At 41.6% G+C, this 13,357-nt stretch overlaps 1 protein-coding gene across 3 annotated transcripts in view; it reads left to right on the top strand.

The window, feature by feature from the left end:
- The window catches only part of zmiz2 (zinc finger, MIZ-type containing 2), a 29,705-nt gene that overhangs the window by 16,022 nt on the left and 326 nt on the right, over positions 1-13,357 (top strand). For 2 of the 3 annotated variants that reach the window (XM_051413122.1, XM_051413123.1), the window contains exons 8-20: positions 865-948; positions 1,085-1,262; positions 1,867-2,008; positions 3,495-3,573; positions 3,693-3,824; positions 3,920-4,025; positions 4,214-4,371; positions 4,495-4,562; positions 4,666-4,734; positions 5,411-5,652; positions 7,430-7,551; positions 9,019-9,228; positions 10,674-13,357. The exon at positions 10,674-13,357 is cut by the window's right edge and continues 326 nt beyond it. In XM_051413122.1, coding sequence (XP_051269082.1) covers positions 865-948; positions 1,085-1,262; positions 1,867-2,008; positions 3,495-3,573; positions 3,693-3,824; positions 3,920-4,025; positions 4,214-4,371; positions 4,495-4,562; positions 4,666-4,734; positions 5,411-5,652; positions 7,430-7,551; positions 9,019-9,228; positions 10,674-10,781 — 1,698 coding nt within the window. In that variant the 3' untranslated portion in view covers positions 10,782-13,357. Of the gene's footprint in view, positions 1-864; positions 949-1,084; positions 1,263-1,866; positions 2,009-3,494; positions 3,574-3,692; positions 3,825-3,919; positions 4,026-4,213; positions 4,372-4,494; positions 4,563-4,665; positions 4,735-5,410; positions 5,653-7,200; positions 7,248-7,429; positions 7,552-9,018; positions 9,229-10,673 lie in introns of those variants that run through there. The other variant, XM_051413124.1, reaches the window with a different exon arrangement.

Genomic DNA, 13,357 nt, shown 5'->3' with positions numbered 1-13,357 from the left:
CACTAACAGTAGTAGTTGTTTGTTCAACTAACAGTAGTAGTTGTTTGTTCCACTAACAGTAGTTGTTGTTTGTTCCACTAACAGTAGTTGTTGTTTGTTCCACTAACAGTAGTTGTTGTTTGTTCCACTAACAGTAGTCGTTGTTTGTTCCACTAACAGTAGTCGTTGTTTGTTCCACTAACAGTAGTCGTTGTTTGTTCCACTAACAGTAGTTGTTGTTTGTTCCACTAACAGTAGTTGTTGTTTGTTCCACTAACAGTAGTTGTTGTTTGTTCCACTAACAGTAGTCGTTGTTTGTTCCACTAACAGTAGTTGTTGTTTGTTCCACTAACAGTAAGTTAACGATACACTCGACTCACGATTCGATACGGTTCACGATTTTTTGTTCACAATACAATTTTCTCACGTTTTTTTTTTTTTAATCAAAATGAGCTACAGACAAATTATGACCAAAAAAAATTATCTTTTATTCGTAGAATAAAATCTTAGAGGTGCTTTCTTTACAGAAACTCTGTATAACAGTTTGTGTCCTCTTATAAAAAAGTGCAACTTACATGGTCATCTTAAACAACAAAATACATGAAAAATACAAATATCTCCTTTCTTTAGAAACAATCTCACAAGTAAACTGGTGTTAACTGGTGTAATTCAATATCTTAAATAACAAAAGAATATAAAATCTTGACCAAAAAAATAGGCCCTTTCTTTACAGAAACAATGTTAAACACTGTTTTTGTGTCTTATAAAAAAAAGTTATGAAGCTATAAAAAAAAAAAAACAGATCTAATTCCTTCAACACTGTTGGACTCTTTATGCTCGGTGGATCGCTTGCTGAGTGTCATGTTTCCTGTCTGTGTTCTCCAGTCAGAGCCGTTCAATGGTCAGGGCAGCCTGCCATCTGGAGGAGCCGGAGGATACAATGCCTTCACACAGGCTGCAGTGAGCGGGGTAAGTCAGTGAGTCCAGTTCAGCACCGACACACAGAAATATACCGTATGATTACGACCTTTTTCTTGTTAAACACTTCATGAAATACTCTGAAGATTTGAAGTTCTAAACACTCGTCGTCATCGCCGTCTCGCAGCCAGGTCGGGGTGGAGTGATGCCCGGGTATCCTAGCTCACCGATGGGAGGGAATCCCACTCCTCCGATGACACCTGGGACGTCCATACCTCCCTACCTGTCCCCGGGCCAGGACACAAAACCCCCCTACCTTCCACCGGACATCAAACCCAACATCAACACACAGCAGCCCTCCACAGGTGAGACTCACTGCAGGAAGCACACACCAGGAAGTAAATGTTTTGTAATTGGATTGGAGAATTACAGACACCTGATCTCTCCAGGTAGACGTCTCCTGGGGACATATTACAGAAACATCCTGTCTTAAGTCTTAAGTTAAGATTAAGTTAAGTGTCTAAGATAGGATTCTTCCCCATTTGGTTAAACTAAATCCCAACTATCTTTAGGAATCCTCATGCATAGAAACCTTTTACACTGAGTCCGATTTTATTGTTCTATTAGGACAGCTTAACGGTTATCCTAAAGTTAGTAGAGTTTAAGATTTTGTGTAATACACTTTTCCTATCTCAATGTGATATGTAATATGATAGAAACATTGACTTGGTAACTCTAATGCAGGTTAGGGAGTTTCTGTATTATGTTTTCTTATTACAGTATTTATATGGAAGAAAACAAAAGGAAGTATTTCACTTTTGTTTTCCACTTTAACTACCGTACAGGAACTAAACTCAGTTCCTCGTTATTTTGGTCAAAATGCAGGTTTAAGTTCCTGACTTCCTCCCAAAATGTCCTCGTCCCTGTAGTGGAAACACTCTAAAAGCCAACTCTGTTTTTCCATTCAAGGTAACCCCAGCGACGACCTGCGTCTGACTTTCCCGGTACGAGACGGCGTCGTGTTGGAGCCGTTCAGACTGGAGCACAACCTGGCCGTCAGTAACCACGCCTTCCAGCTGAGAGACTCTGTGTACAAAACACTCATGTTGAGGTAGGAAGACTTTCCAGTTACTCTCATCTCCTTTGTTTCCTGTTTTTGTATCTGGGTCTGATGAACGCAATGTGGTTAAAAAGGAAGAGAGAATACACGTCCACACACATTTTTCCTCTTCCTGTAGTTTATCCATCTAGATTGTTTTGGTGAAATCCACCGTGGAGATGTTGGACTTCTCTCCAAAATAAAGGAACCAGATTCATGTTTACATGCTCTAATGTCCATGAGCAGATGCTGCTAACACTTCTGTGATAACACATTTCTACTGCACTTAAAGTGTACATTGATGGGTACCTGTAGAACCCTTTTTCATTCAGATATCTTAAAGTCAGAGGTCAAGGGACCACTTTAAAAATTGCTGTGCCAGTCCCTCAGAACAAACACCGTCACACAAACCCAAAATATGAAATCAAACCCATCATCAGGCCCAACAGCAACCAGTGCCATGCCAGTTTTTCCCCCCCGCCAAAATGTATCCTAACTTACGGCCGATTCAGACCAAATCAGGTGCTGCAGCAAAAGTTCCCCCTCCCACTATTCATCTTGAATGGGAGTAATGTATTTAGGTTTTGGCGTTTGGAGGCTAGAGGGGAGACCGAAATGAAACAGCAACCTGCAGTGGAGAAGCTGAATGATAGAGAGAGAGAAAATGTAGAAATAAAATGTTATATTCTAATTGTTTCACAGCAGTTATGTCCTAAAACACACCCCTACATGAGCCTGTGGTAAATGATTTGGTTTGAATGGTTGTATCTAGCCTCCTACTAATATCTTCACTGGAGCTTTAAAAGGTTAAGAAGTGAGGTCACCGCTTTATACTACTAACAAATGGAGTCTTTATATCTTTTCAGAGTCACACACAGCGAACTTAAAAGACCCAGTAACAACTCAGAGATGGTTGTATTGGGTTTTCCAAAACACAGCATTTTGTATACTTGGTGTCTCTCACCTTCAGTTACATACAGTTGGAAATATCCCAAGTAAACAATAACTTGGCACACAAGAGAAACCCATAGTAAGCAATACTAGAAACACAAAATACCACTTTCTGTCAGAGATAACAAGGTGCTCCTGTGAACAGTGATAGTGTCCCGCTGTGTTTATATTGGATTGAATCTATGTAGCATACATGGAGAAATATAACTATTGTAAAACTCACAACCTGCTAATAGTGCTTAAAACCCAGCTGTTATATTATTCTATATCTTCTCCATTATCACATCTCCAGACTTGTCCTCCGCTCTCTGATGAGATGAGATGAATAAAGGATAAAGAGGATAAATATTTGGTGATCACCATAAAAACCCTCTTCTAGCTCCCATCTGTAACATAATACGTGGCCTCGGTGTGAATTCGGAGAACCTCCCTGTTTCTCTTCCTGAGTGATTTTTAAAAACCACCAGAGGAGGAAAAACAAACGAGGAATGTTAGATAACCCCACCCAGTCGCTCCCTGATAGTTTGTGTTGTGTCGCCCCCTGCAGGCCTGATCTGGAGCTGCAGTTCAAGTGTTACCACCACGAAGACCGACAAATGAACACTAACTGGCCTGCATCCGTACAAGTAAGTTTATTGAGTCTTTGAGATAAAAGTCTTTCTTTAAAACAGAAGAAGTAAAGTATAAAGTTTAATGATTGTAACAGCCCTACTTGTCATTTAATTGTTTTTTTCTTCCGTATCAGGTGAGTGTCAACGCAACTCCTCTGTGCATCGAAAGAGGAGACAACAAAACCTCCCACAAACCCTTGTACCTAAAGCAAGTGTGTCAACCGGGACGTAACACTGTACAGATCACAGTAACAGCCTGCTGTTGTGTGAGTAGACACCCTCCGTGTCAACACGTTACTATGTCTGACATTAAATCCCATTTTAGCTACATCCCCCCCCCCTCCTTCCCGTCTGTCCGCAGTCCCACCTGTTTGTGCTGCAGCTGGTCCACCGGCCGTCCGTCAGGTCCGTCCTGCAGGGTTTGATGAAGAAGAGACTCCTGCCGGCCGAGCACTGCATCACCAAGAGTGAGTGGGAATCCAGCTCGCTGTGATTGGACAGCGTCATGGTCCAAAACAGTAGCTGCTGTTGTTGGCTTACACTCACAGCTCTGTATACGGTGGTGTAACTGTAATTAACCACTGGCTTAACCCTGCCGTTGCTGGTCTGAATGAAAGAGCGGTTCTGATTACTTTTTATCGTCTTTTTGTTTCAGTAAAGAGAAATTTCAGTAGCGGCACAATCCCCGGGACTCCTGGTCTGAACGGAGAGGACGGCGTTGAGCAGACGGCAATCAAAGTTTCCCTCAAATGCCCGATCACGTTCAGACGAATCCAGCTGCCAGCCAGAGGTCACGACTGCAGACACATACAGGTGGGCTCACACACACACACACACACACACACACACACACACACACACACACACAACACACCATACCCACATATACTTTACATGCAGATGGATCCTCTCACACTGATGTCTTTTATTTTGTAGTGTTTCGACCTGGAGTCCTATTTGCAGCTCAATTGTGAAAGAGGCACCTGGAGATGTCCTGTGTGCAAGTATGTTCTGTACCAAGATCTCGTTGCACCTTTTTTTTTTTTTTTTAAAACCAGATCCTCTCAGTATGAAATGTAACCAACAGTCTGTTCCTGTCCGTCACAGTAAAACCGCTTTGCTAGAGGGGCTGGAGGTGGACCAGTACATGCTCGGGATCCTCGTCTACATCCAGAAGTAAGTGTTTAATCAAATAATATAAAGGGACATTTCTTTCTTTGTTAAAAGGTTTTATAGATGGGAAATTCACCGCCACTAGATGTCGCACTAGAGCAAATGGACACCAGCACCCACCAGACTCCATTCACAAAAACACTAATTTCACCTCACAGGGCATCGTAACTTCATTCAAACTGGACAGAAACAAAATAAAACTCATTAAAACCGTCTCTGTTAGTGTTTCCAACAATCACCAACTCTGGTTTGGTGGAAATAAATCCTTAATTTACCGACGTAGATGATAAAAACAGCAGTAACACCACGATATCCACTATATCTTTACATAGATTATAGATGTTTTCTGCTATATTATTGTTTTAAATCTCATATTATCTTTAATATTAAAACTTCATAAACGTGTGGATGACTTTAATGAACATCATTTACACCCTTTTAGCCCCAAACAGTTCAGCATGTTCAGGTCTCTTTGATTCATAAATCTAGATTGGTCTAGAATTCACATGTACCCTTTTGCCAGAACAAATATCTCATCAAGAGCTTTCATTTGATAAATATAACTAATTGTTCATCTAAAACGCCCCTTACGTCTCTCTTCTCACCCTTTAATATCACCTTTAATGTACAGTAACTCTTTTTGATGTGATTAAAACCCATCTGTGCCCTCCTTCCTCAGTTCGGACTACGAGGAGATCACCATAGACCCTGTGTGTGGCTGGAGGCCGGTGCCCGTCAAACCAGACCTGCACATAAAGGAGGAGCCCGACGGTCCGGTCCTGAAACGCTGTCGAACTGTCAGCCCGAGTCACATGGTCCTGCCCAACGTGATGGAGATGATCGCCGCTCTGGGCCCGGCGTCGTCCCCCTACCAGAGTCTGACCGCAGGGGGCAGGAACACCCCCGACTACAACCGGCCAGGTATAGTCGAGATGGAGGAGGGAAGCTGTGTGTGAGTTAGTGGAGGGAAGGTTCACATATAAACTCCAGCTGCTGGGGATTTATGAGTCATTCTTCCTCTTGATTGGCAGTTTCAGTTAAAAATAAGACGCCAAGATTTCATTTAAAATCAGAATTAACATATTTTCTAAGTTCAGAAAAGGTAGAAGTGGCAGAATATTGACTCTCGTACAAGAACATTAACTTATTTTTATTTTAAATCGTAATTTATTTTGTGAGATGTTTTAAATCAGATGCACAAACTTGTCATATGTCGCTCATATCAACCTGATGAACGCCGTCGGTACATGAGGAGGTGAACGTTGGTGACATTTCCTGCTTCATAAAATGTGAGAATCTGCTGCTTTTACCTTTTTTATGTCTCCTTAAATTCAGTATGTGAAGGCTTTTAAACTGTTGGTCAGGCAGAACAAGTAATTTGTAGACATCTGTGGATCCCAGTAACTGACATAATAAATAATACTTAATAATATAAATAATAATACTGAGGAGTGGAGACATTGAGCCCAGTGCACATTAATTATGATAATAACATAGATAAAATATACAGTTTCCTTTCAGGGGTTTTAAGTAGAGATGTGCATTATTAGTCAGCAGCAGAAATACTACTTTAGTTAAACTAATTATAATATTTTATTCATGTACAATGCCAGTTAGCTGTTAGCCAGCCGGGAAATGTCATCTTTATCCCACTTTAAACTTATAGTCATAACATTTCATTACATTATCACGGACATCATCTTCATTTTCTTCACGCCGTTGTCCGGCAGAAAGTTATTTGGTCCTTTTGGCCGGCTGCTTTATTTGATTTTATTCTATTTGATTTGTTTCCTGTTTCGGCTGTTTAGGAGTTAAGTTACTGCTGATGAAACTCAACATTCCTAATTTCCTTCTTGTTTTGTTATAATAACCTTTGAATAACAAAATAAAAGGGGACTTTTATTGTGAAGTTCAAGGAGTATTGACTGCAGAGAGGGAGCAGCGTTAACGAGAACAAAGCAGTGAATCAAATAAATCAAAGTGGTTACTTTCTAAAGCACAAAGAACCACGACCACCTTCCTCTCTGCCGTATGTAGACTGTTAGTGAAAAGCTGCTTTATAAAGCACCTTTCATACAAACATGCAGCCCGAAGTTCTTCACAAAGCAAAACTCAAACACAGAAGAACAAAAACTCAAAAATAAAAATGTGTAATGTAAAAATAAAAGTTGATAGAAAATATAAAGTAAATAAAAACCAATAATAAAGACTAAGCCTATATTGTCTATTTACTGACATTTAAATGCAGATAATGTGACTAACTGTGGGTCAAATGTGTGTAAGAGTATCTAACAGAGTAAGTCTTTAAATTATTTCCAGCTGTGAATTTAGTCTCCAGGAGGCGTAGAAGATGTTTCTAAAGCTGGTGTAAGGCATGTGTACCTTTGACTGCTACTGTATATTATGTGTGTACACATACTGTACACAATCACACTTTCTAGATCAGTCAAACACATCATCTGCTCTTAGATGGGAGGTGACCCAGAACAATATTTCAAGCAGCAGAGCAAAGACCAGTGAGTACAATCTCAGTGTACCCATCCCCTCCCCACATCCCCACCCCCCGAATATGTCCTCTCATAGCTGGAAGCTGTTTCTCTCCACGCTGCACTGCTCACTATTACGCAAGACAAAGTCTACGCTGACCTGTTTTTTTTATTTGCTGACTAGAAGTAATGTTTTTGTTTTGGTCTCACAGGGAGCCAGGGATTCTCCAACCAAACAGGATTCACCGACTTCCCCAACACCCCTGGCACCCCGACGCTCGGAGAGTACGCCTCCTCTGGACCTCCACCTCCACTCCCCTATCAGTCTGAGCAGGTTAGACGCTCTCTTACGTAACAGGAGCATGTTCTGCCTCTGGCCACGGCGACGGGGATCAGCCTCCGTGTGTCTTTGGTTGAGTAGGCATCAATGACAGCCAGAGTATGAATAGAACAAGGTCCAGAAGGCACTGCTGCATGAGCTCGCTCCACATACACCTCCCAGAGTTAGAGCTATCTGTTATACAACAAACTGAGGCTGGTGTTGTTTAAAGGGACTCTTCGGTCTGTTTAATACTAAAATCTGGGGATATTCTATATTTTCTACTAGCAGGTATTGTGTGTGTGTGTATCAAAGCCTGATATATCTTCATTGTTGTTTTCATTAAAAACACCTCAATGAGCCACACTGTAGTTGTATTTTGGCTCAATCCCACAAACACCGTCCTGCTGCTCCAAATACTCAGTAAATGTGGATTAATCAGACGCTTTGTTGAGCAGCTGTTTTAGGAAATCACTGAACATTTTGTTAAAAGATCAAACTATATATTTGTCTTTAAAGCAGTGCTGGGTAGGGCCGAGTGTTGGCAGGAATGTGGCGATACGGTACAGGTTACGATCCAATGTACTGAGATTTTGGGGGTTTTGGCACAAAAATAATTTATCACAATACAATTTTATCAGTATTTTCTTACAGTAGTGTTGAGGAGGGAGGTTACTGAGGGCCGCTAACAAGACTAGTGTCACTAAATAAGTCAATTAATCAATAATGAATCTCTTTTGTTTTTGTTTCAGTTTACACCTCATTTTTAGTTGAGTTTAGTTTACTATAATAACTTTGGTCCACTGACAAACAATCGCTGTTCTTACAGGTCATTTTTATGCGACTAAACAATGTGGCTAAGAGAGGAGCAGCAGATGATATCAAACAAACCAGTTTGGCAGATTTTTTTTAAAGCTGAGAACTCCACCAATTAGAAATGATCAGCGCTGTAAGCCCCACCCCCAAAGGTTTCATGTACTTTTTGGAAAGCACTGCTCTCAGGTTGAGAATTTTTAGGGGTTAAATTAAAGTCCCTGAAACTTAATTTAGCCCCTCGTCCCTGCAGAGTTCTGCTGAAGGTTCCTCGTCTCGGGGGAAAGTTCCTGCGGTGGAAACACGGCCGATGACGTGCCGCTGTTATGCAACACTGACTGTCTCTTCCTTCTGGCTTGTGAGTTCAGTTAAGAGCCTTTAACTGAACCTGAAGTAGACAGCATTGACTGAGAATATATTCGCTTACATATCTAGCCACTGAGCCACATACCACCTGTCGCAGGCAGCTGCTCGGCTGTCTGCTGAAGGTTTTTAGAGAAAGATTAAAGTGTCCGTCCTCCTCTACTGTCACACACTTCTGCTGTCGTGCCTCTTAAGCAAAGACCTCTGCGTAGCGTTCACTCGCTGTGAATCCACCGTCACTTTTATTACCGTAAAATAAAGATTGTTTTTGTGTCTCTGTGTCTCTTCCTGGTCTGTCGCTGTCAGGCGCCTCATTCTGGACGAATCGAACACGCCCATAACATCCTCCAGCAGCACGGTTCAGGCGTTCACGGTAATCAGAGTCTCGGTGACGCCGGCAGTCCGCTGCCGCAGCGGAACGCCAATGCCCAGAATTCCCGGCTGCAGAATGAAGGCTCCTTCGGTCTGGGAGGCCCGGGAGCACCTGGAGGAGAGGGAGCCGATCATACACTAGATGTGAGTGGAAGCCTGTTGATCATGTGTTCAGTTTTATAAGAGCATCTAATGTTCACAGGACGGGTTCGTAAGTTCAGGCCCTGAATGATAAAAGTCAAATCTGGGACTTAAATAAAAGTCTTTAACTTTTACTTAAGAATAAAAGCTAATTATCAATTTTAAACAGACGACTACTAACGGGATATTGGATGAGAAGATTGATACCGCTGTCATGTCCTTACGGTAAATATGAAACTACAGCCAGCAGAGGGATAATTTAGCATAAAGGCTGGAAACAGGTAGCCTGGCTGAAAAAAAGCTTACTAACACGTTATATTTTTATTTGGTTTGAACAAAAACCCTAAATTGTGCTCGCTCTCTCCCAGCAAACCTAAGACATGCAGTGGGGGCTTGTGGCTACTGTGTGTGTGTGTGTGTAATGAGGGAGGTAACACCGACCAGTGTGACAGACTGACCACTGCTCAGTGTGGCAGGAATACAGCTGCTGGTAGTCGGACACGGTTCCCATGCATGAGGGAAAGCCTAGAAATTAGAGAGACTAGTTTTATAGTTATGGAAACACCTGGAAATTAAATAAATGAATAATGTAAAACTTTAATTGTATTGAACCCCTCACACAGATCGTTTATGTAAACCAATTTTTTCTCAACGCTTCAAGTGGAATTTTTACCCCCAATTTCCACCGGGCACAAACGCAACGCGCTCTGGCAGGAAGTCAGACACAAACTGCATCGGTCAGTTTTCAAAATAAAATACTGTGTGCTGACTCCAGATCAAATTTCACGCCACATCAACGTTGAGGCACCAGGCCAGAAGTCAGTCAGTCACAGGAGATTTTAAGCAGCGAAACATGCTGTTTTATTTCCTTTTTAAGGACAAAATACACAAGTAAACAACATCAGGGCAGTAAAAACACTCTGAAGACTCTCGCGTTAGGGTTTGAAGACACAGACACGACGTCATAACGCCTGGTGGAAACCTATTAATGTTAATAAATATAAAATGTATACTCGTGGTTGATAAACCTCTTTCACTTTCTACTTCTTCCTTTAGGCTAAGAGATGATAAAATTAAATCTACACTCATGGGCTGTGGTCCAGTTAATGTTACATTTAGAGGAAAACTGAATGAAAGGACCATTTGTGAGCGAGTGCTGTCCTGTACTGTCCAGAAAAAGTCCTGGAAAAAGATTTGTTAAAAAGAGTGGGGACCCTGTCGGAGCTAAACGAGCTAACCAGCCATTAGCAGCTGCTTTCAGACTCTGTGTGTCTGCTGAGTCGCTAGAAGCACATTCGTGGCAGAATTCAGCATTTTGAACCCGGCATTATACGAGTCAGCTGCTTGATAAATGTGATAAATACAAACTCTAACCTCCAGACTGTCCCTAATAAAACTTTTGTAACTTTGCTGTTTTAATATAATCTCGCTGTCTGTCTGTCGTTAAGCTTCTTCCTGAGCTGACCAACCCGGACGAGCTGCTGTCCTACCTGGGCCCCCCCGACCTCCCCAACAACAGCAGCGATGACCTGCTGTCTCTGTTCGAGAACAACTGACGACCTTCACATCGTCTCACCGGTCACCTTCCAGCCTCCCGCTTCTCTGTCTGCTGTAGCCCCGCCCTCATCGGTCGAAGACAGCGCCGTCTCCGTTGGCACCCACTACTTTGTGTGTGTGTGTGTGTGTGTGTGTGTGTGTGTGTGTGTGTGTGTGTGTGTGTGTGTGTGTGTGTGTGTGTGTGTGTGTGTGTGTGTGTGTGTGTGTGTGTGTGGATAAATGCGAGCGAGCGTGTGCATAAATGTGTGAGTGTAACTGAGGGGTTTTTTGTGTATGTTTTGTCTTTTTGAAGTGTCCTGCTGTACTTTGACGTTCATTCAGTGCAGCATACAGGAGAAGGAGGGAACAGCACGTAGGCACTGACTCTGCAGACCAGCATTTTAAACTATAGCACAAACCACACGCTGAAGGATTTAAATATACAGTATTTAATTTATAGATTTTATTGGTTGAAGTGGAGGATAATGGAAGCTGGAGGGACTTTATGAGGAGTTAAAGGACACATTAAAAGCAGTGGTTCCCAAGCTTTTTTTTTATTTTCTGCCCTGTTACATCACTTTTTAACACAAACATCATGTTTCTACTGTTTACCTCATAATGCTGAACATCCTGGGTATTTGTAAAAAAAAAAAAAAAAGAAGAAGTTGTTGGTTCATTCATCATCGGCTCTAAATTTACTTTAACAAACTTCTCTGTGCTTTCTCCAGTTTGGGAACCGCTGCATTAAAGGTTGAGTCTCTTGGTGTTTTATATATTTCTTATCGTCAACGACTTCTGTGGAAAAAACAAAACCGACAACGAGTTAGTCCGTCTCTACTTTCTGACTTCCTGTCTCTGGCTCCCAGCCTCAATCCCTCAATATACTTTCATTATAATTAATGCTATTTAAGAAGAGCAGTTATTTACAGCAGCTCACTGTAGTTTTTATCAAACAAACAGGAGGAAATTGTGCGTTTCTTGGGGCCTATTTTTAGTGGCGGATTATTGTCATTAGTGAGTGTGTGTGTGTGTGTGTGTTCATAATGAAGGAACATGTAACTCAGTGTGGCTCATTGATGTGTTTACAACAGTGAAGCTTTGTCCAGTGCTGATGAGTTATTTTCAGTTTCAACTCGTCCGTATCAGGACACAACAGCGTCTCTCCTGCTCACACAGGATCTGGTGTTCCAGATAAACAGTAAAATGTGTTTGTGAACAGATTTGAGGAGAGAAATAGTCAACAACAGAATCTGGATCCATATCTGATCAGCACTGTTTGACAGTTTGATCTGAGTTTGGTGCGTTGAGCTGGACGGACTCACTGAGAATGAGCTGTCAATCACAAGGTAGCCCCGCCCTAAAGCATACCCTGCTTTATGGTCTGTTTTACTCTAAATGGGACCATCAGTTACTAAATGAACATCATGCTGTATGGAAGAAGACTGAAACTAGAGACTGAGACCAGAAACTCATCAGGAAACTGTTTACTGAGGTCAATAAATCAACTGAGAAGTCGACTCATTTCTCCCTAAGACTGAATGGTAATGGAGCCGCCCCCTGCTGGTTGTTAGAGAGAATGCAGGTTTAAGAAACTTCTGTTGGCTTAACTTCTCAAACTCTGTCCACTCATCAAATTAAGTCAATTTCCGAACACTTAAAGTTTAGTGGTGGTGACGTTGAAGTCATGCAACCGCGGTGAAGTGCGTTTATAGCCCTTACCAACTTTTAACGTTAGCTTTTTATTCTGGCGATCTCATTCACGCTTCAAAAATCATAAGTGTCTTTTTTTTTTTTAGATGCTAACATCCTCCAATAACAATACGTCTGTGGCACAGAGGAGGAACGTGTATCGGGCCTCAGTGTCGGCGTTCCCTTTCATGACGTTTGTTGACAATAAGAGAAATATATAATGTCACCGGACTTTATCCTTTAATACACAATGATGTAAGATAAGGGCAGATAAAAGTGGTCACACGTTTGTTTCTCTTCGCTGATCAGACGACGAAGTCAAATCCAAACCTCACGTTTTAAACAAATGAAAAAAATAAAAGATGTACAGAAGACATTTTTTTGTGTTTTTAGACCCATGAAGTTGGAAGAGCGCTGAGGTTCATTGTATCTCCGACATCCTTCAGCACTGTGAAATATATACCGACTCCCATCTTTCCCTCTGTTGGTTTCTTTTACCCTCTTTCCTCGGGGGGGGGTTCAAACATACTGTAAATGAGTACAGCTGTGTGTCATGGCATTTTTCTGCCATTTGAAAGCTATTAGTATGTTTTATTTTCAGTCGTTTCTTTGACATGTATAACCCATCATGACGCGGGTTTATGTACTGTATAATCAGCTGTTTTCATTAGAGAACGTGTGTGTATCAAATGAATTGTTAATCATGGTAATTTTAATGTTATTAGTTGGATAATGGATCATCGTTGGCACTGTATACATACTGTATGTTAGAAAAACTATAAAGCAATTGTAAAAAAAAAAAAAAAAAAAAAGAGGTCGTACTGATGCATGTATGACGGGAAACAGGCAGTCCGCTGACGTCGACGCAGTTTAAAGGAAGAAATCGTTCTTCGCACCACTTTTTAAA

The sequence above is a fragment of the Dicentrarchus labrax genome, unplaced genomic scaffold (genome assembly GCF_905237075.1).
Source record: "Dicentrarchus labrax unplaced genomic scaffold, dlabrax2021, whole genome shotgun sequence".
NCBI classification, from domain to species: domain Eukaryota; kingdom Metazoa; phylum Chordata; class Actinopteri; family Moronidae; genus Dicentrarchus; species Dicentrarchus labrax.
This window is presented reverse-complemented; position numbering and strand designations above follow the sequence as displayed.